At 47.4% G+C, this 6000-nt stretch overlaps 1 protein-coding gene across 1 annotated transcript; it reads left to right on the forward strand.

Annotated features, from left to right (window-relative positions):
• Positions 1 to 2737: 2737 nt before the first annotated feature.
• On the forward strand, positions 2738 to 6000 carry FSST1_005832 (uncharacterized protein; the record flags this gene model as incomplete). The annotated part of the gene is made up of 6 exons (XM_083232146.1): positions 2738 to 3202; positions 3251 to 3276; positions 3327 to 3431; positions 3482 to 4553; positions 4613 to 4744; positions 4930 to 6000. 6 exons carry the CDS (start codon positions 2738 to 2740, stop codon positions 5998 to 6000), a joined length of 2871 nt encoding a protein of 956 aa, XP_083089262.1.

The following is a 6000-nucleotide window of genomic DNA, read 5'->3' on the forward strand; positions in this document are numbered from 1 at the left end:
AAGGATCATTATCATGATTTACTAGATCCAATTCGATGGACAACACATAAAGAATATGCAGGCCTAATTTAGAAAGACTTGCACACGTTTGTCGTGATGGTGTTGCCCTGATGCCATGTCCATTTCCAGCCAAAAGGCGGGGAGACGGTGGAACAACCAAAGGGAACGGTCCGACCCCGCATATTTTATTTTGAACGGCTTCCGACATGAAATCTTTAGAGAAGCGAAGCACTGACCTTTGTTGATTCAGATACTCATCTTCTAAAGGATCGTTGAACTTAAAACACAAGGCATTATTGGAATCGTATGACTAAGTTGTGTATCAAAGAATGCCTCGTCTTAAATAAATTAATTCAGTAAGCTGTCGATCATTCAAGACTCGCCTACTCTATACAGACACTTCCCTGATCCTCATCGCACTGCAAGCAAACAGAGTTATGGACAAGGGTTTGACAGGCGCAGCTCCTGTATTCCATATATAAAAATAGGTCATGTCAGGTCATCATGAAATACTAACCAATAAGCCTTCACGTGGCTGAGTCCTGGTGTGTCCCCTAAGGGATTTCTACTTGGTTGCTCTAGCGCCCGACAGGGCTGGGCTAATATCACCCCTGTATAAGCAAGACAGGGATTCAAATTGGCGCTACCAGCAGAACGGATCCAGTATAGATTCCAATTAACTAAGATGAGCAAGGAAGAAGGAAGCCAATTGCCTGGGAAAGCAGCACATTCTGTAAACTGTGCCATGGCTCATAGTTGAGATGATTCTCGGGCCAAGATATTGGCCCATACCATCAGGCTTCATGGGTGGGTTAGAGCTAATTGCCAGTAACCCACTGGATAAGCACTTGTAAGATTGGACAAGGGAGCCTAGGAATAAACGTGGTTCAGCAAGGAAGAAGAAAATCCAAGTCCTAACCGAACAAGACAACATTATACATATCAAGACTACTCAATAATCAATTTTAATTCAACTTGACAATGCATTGCATGGCCTGCTTATTCAGTCGGCATGTTATGTCCACCCATCGCTATTGATAGCAAGCCCGTACTATCATGTCAGCTTGAGGGAGGGCTAATACGTACAACATGGCAGGTACTACCATAGGGGAAGAGGGTTTTTTTTTAACATATATAGATGACAAAATAAGGCTGTCGACCGTCTGTTAGCAGTACCTATATATCACATTGAATTCTGACATGCTGTATGTATCTTTGACAGCCAGCCGACAGCCTTAAAGTGTCATCTAGGCATGTCGAAAAACCCCCCCAACCCGCGATGGTACCTATGAGTTGGTACCTGTCAGCGATGCAAGTACAAAGCAGGCAAGGGGGACAGCCCAGTCGGCCGCCGTTCCTGCCCTCTAGGTACTTGGGTACAATCCAAGTTTAACACTCAGCCCCTTTGTATTGGATCTATTCCACTCCTCTATCATCAATCCCGGTCGAGTATTGTGATGGGCCGTTGTCACGATCGCTTCTAAAACAGCCACCAACAGGCGCCTTGACGCCTTACCCGCACACGCTCATGCTCGTGCCCACACTGTCTCAGTGCCCCTTGCAACAAACAAACCTCCACCCGATCAAGCTCCAAAATCCTACTCTGTGGTACATACAGGACGATAAATACATAGACACCCTAGCTCCGAGGTATGTAAAGATGTTTCAGTAGCTACGCCCCTTAGCTGCTTCCCTGCTTCCCTGCTTACAAGGCTTGCTTGAGCTTTAGTTGCAACTTTGTTGCCGACACAGCTCTCTTTCTTACTGATCGTCGCCGCCATTGTGCCTTTCCTCACAAGGCATTGGGCAGCTGTATAAGCGCGGCTTGTCTGGCCGTAGAACATCGGATCGGTCGGGAATGTCTTATGTAGCTGACATTGATACTCTCGATTGGTACCGCACTGCACCAAGCCTGGGCGCTAGTCGCTTGATCAGGTACCGTTCCTTGAAGGCTTAGATGGCGCTTGCGGCCCCGTCCCGCCACTTGTCGCATCACATCTCGACGAACAGGGAGCGGCAAGCATGCGACAAGGGTCAATGTGAAAGGGTGGCACATGGGCAGATAAACCAAACCAAACTAAACAATGGACGGACTGCATGGCCATTCGGGTTTGGTCTCGAGGCCATTCCATCCATGCTCTCTACAGCATCCCCAGACCGTCGAGTGCCTTGCATCATCCATCATTTACTTGATGACTTCACAGAACATCTAATCTTGTCCACCCATGCATCAGGGCCCTGCGCCCCATGCTCAGCTCGCAGGGTTGTCCTCAATCTTGGGTCAATCACTTGAACCCTCCCCTGCAACTCCATCTCTATCCCTTTCTCAACTAACCATGCTCAGATTCAACTAGCAATGCCTCTCTTGGTTTCTATCTTAGCATCAGAGTAAATATCTCACTTACACCGAGCCCCGTCCTCGCACCCACATACATCCCTGCTCATCACTCGAGGCTAGCATCGCCTACGCTGTGTCCCCAGCCTTAGCCGTCCATACCCTTCCTTCATCTACTCATCTTGATGAAATTCTACGTCAACTCCCCCACTAATACTCCCACCTGCTGCTCTATACCCTCATCGCCCACCTTTATTACATGAGCCTAAAGCCTTCTGTCTGCCGGGAACTGCTCATCCGCATCTTGGGGGGCTGTGTCTTACTAAGTTTGGCTTGACCTACAATAATTCTCCGGACTCATTGCCTTTTTTAATTCGTGCTTCTATTTATCAACTACATGTCATGACCAGTCTCAAGAATATCATGAATACCGAGGACGAGCCCGTCGATCCACGATCTGAGAGCCGTTCCACTGACCTGACTTCAAGTTCACCCTCTGTCCACAGCTATGTTACATCCTTAAACTATCAGACACACTCCTCTTCTCATAACAACCCTCATGACCCATCAGGATCATCCAAGCCGTCTTCTGTTATTGATCACTCATCACCGACAACAACAACAACAACAACAACAACAACAACAACCGATCTCAACATGAACAACCGACGCCGCAGCAACATGAGCATTGGCTCTAATGAAACACCTTATGCTTCTGCCCAGCATGCTTCATCGTCAAACAGCCCTATGAGACCCTTTCCCGCTACAGCGAGCGGCGAGTCGCATGTCAGGTTGACCCCAATTACCAGAAAGATTAGCAAGGCAAAAAAAGGCGTACTGGTTCATAATTGCGATCAGTGTCCCAAGGTAGATATCCTTTCCCAGTCTACAACCGCGGCTTTCTAATCCAGCCAGACGTTCTCTAGAGCAGAACATTTGAGGTTCGTTCCTCCTCCGATCTTGATGGACATTTCTAACAGTTACGACCCAGGCGGCATCAGCTCAGCCATTCACCTCCCGATTTGTATTGCCCCATCCGTGATTGTAACAAGACCTTCCACCGCAAAGACCTTCTTGACCGACATGTTCAGAGACAGTAGGTTGAGCATACTGCATTACAACTTTCTCAATACTAACAAAGAACAGTGATCAAGATACCATGGATATTGCTGAACCAGAACGCCCTTCTACCCAAGGCAGTTCAAGGACACATGCACTGTCCCCTGCGGAAGCTACACGACCTAAACCTATCGAAGCTTACAACGACCATCGAACATTGGCTCCGGTGAACAACAATTCCAATGTCCCTGGAGCTTGGCCGTCAATGGTTTCTCCCCCTAACTTAAACCACAACTTCAAGACAGAGCCTAGTATAAACAGACAAGGTAGTTACACAGACAACTACGTGTTAGGCCCTGATCTATCAACATCATATAATAGTTTCATGCCGAACAATCCTGAGCAACCAAGAAACATACCGGATATGCCGATATTGCCGACTCTACCAGAGAGTGCAACTCCGGACCTACACTGGCAAGATAGTTCCGCAACAACAAGCGCCTTCTCAACTCCTCCGAATAACACGAGACCTCACCAGTATCCTGCACCGGCTACGAACGGACCTTGGATAGACCCAGTGTCGGCTTACCAGAGCACTCCGAACGATATACCAAGTATGGACCATGCCACATATCCTGGCTCATATACGTACACTCCGCCACAGGTCTACACTCCTGTTTTTAGCATGGGCCTCCCTTTACCTGGATATTCCGAAGACACTACTTTCAGTACTGTCGATCAAATTCCTACTTCTACAGTTCGTAGCGTGTCCCCTTTATTGGCTGTTCCTCAATCTGAGACCTTGTTAGCTGTTCCATCGCTACCAACTTCAAGCGGGGCTTTCGATCTGGCCAGCTGCAGCTCTGGGACTTCAGGAGGAAACGGCTTGCTAAGCACCCAGGACCTGATGCCACTTTCCCTTTCGTCTGCTGCTAGTGAAGCAATTCCAAGGTATCTTGAGGTCTATTGGGATCAAGTGCACCCCAGAAAGCCTATCATTCATAAGCGCACATTCCAAGACGTCCCTGAAGAAGAGACGGAGCATAAACATATACTACAATGTGCTATGGCTGCATTGGCAACACAATTTATCCCCGACGCAGATGACCGCATGAAGGGGGCGGAGCTTCATGCCTATGCCTGGCAAAAGTCCAAAGTGGTGAGTTGAGAGAACAAAGACTCGCCCAGGCAACAATTGGCCGGTGCTAATACACTTAGTTTACACACCTTGAAAAGTGGTCAATGCCAGTCCAACAAACGATTGCACTATGCGAGTACTACGCACGCTTCCGCGGTAGAAAGTCACATTCGCACCAACCCTCTGCTCGGTTCGCTTCACTCTATAACAGGGTTAGTTCTTCTTAAGTTTCTTCTTCTTCTTCTTTAAATCTTTCTTTCTATATTCTCTTACGATACCACTTTCTCTACTTTTCTGCATGTTTTTGTCCTTCTTTTATATATCTGTTTTCTTCATACCTTTCTCTTTCTTTCATATCAACTACCTACATGCGAATACTCAGCTCAACATCCGATAGGTCATTAGTGATCAACTCACTTCGGCTTCTCGCCCCTCCATCAGAGATGGGCACCAAGCTTGGAGAGCATGGATTGCCACAGAATCAAGACGACGGTTGTTGGCAGCCTGCTTCCTGCTCGATATACATAGCTCTTGGTATCACGAACGCCAATACAGTTCTGTAATCGGTTTGGATTACTCTTCCCCAAGCACTCTCCCAATTCCGCTTACAGCTACAACGACAAAGGCTTGGGAAGCCCAAGATCTTCAATCATGGTCAAAATTACAGACGAGAAGAGCTCCCAAAACCATTTCTAACACGAAACTGGGGGTACTATCTGCTTCTGATATAGTATCTGGCCCAGCTTTTGATGCGGCAGTTTTACTTGCCGTATACTCATTATTCCTTCCACGGCGCCAGAGCCAACCACAAATTAGTCTCGTGGAAGATGCAGCAAAGTTTCAGTTAAATATGTTTCCCATTTCAAAGATATTCCCTGAGTCAGCCATTGCCAGCACCTATCTGGCATTGCACCATACACCCCTATATCATCTGCTATCAGTATCTGGCAAGAGCTGGGTGTTTAACAAAAAGGTGACTGACTCGGACTTGTTTACGGAACATCAGAAGCTTCTTGAAAAATGGAGAATTTCAGACACGGCTTTAATAGCAACAGTATTTGCTGCGCGGGCGTTGAAGACCTTCTTGAACATGCAGTGCTCGCCCAGCCAAGCAGAATGTAACAGAGGGGAGGGTTGTCAGACGAAGACAACACCCCTGTCCGACATATCAGATTATTGGGGCATGTATGTCTGCTCTTTAATCTGTTGGGCTTTCGGTACAGCAGAGGAGCAAGAGAAACCTAGAAAAGGCGTGACACATGAAGCTACGAAGGAATGGATTCTAAGGGTTGCGTCTCAAGAGCCATATGAGGTACAAACGCAAAGTAACCGCAACGGGGTCCGAGGGGTTGTCGGTCTTGTCAGGCAAATGCTGTCGACCGAGTGTTTAGGAGGAGGGAACATTCTTTTTGCCGATGCTATAAACGTGTTGATACGACTAGAGGAGGAAACTGCTGGGAACTGTTGA

The sequence above is a fragment of the Fusarium sambucinum genome, chromosome I, assembly GCF_050947815.1.
Source record: "Fusarium sambucinum isolate potato_lamoka chromosome I, whole genome shotgun sequence".
In the NCBI taxonomy this organism is placed as follows: domain Eukaryota; kingdom Fungi; phylum Ascomycota; class Sordariomycetes; order Hypocreales; family Nectriaceae; genus Fusarium; species Fusarium sambucinum.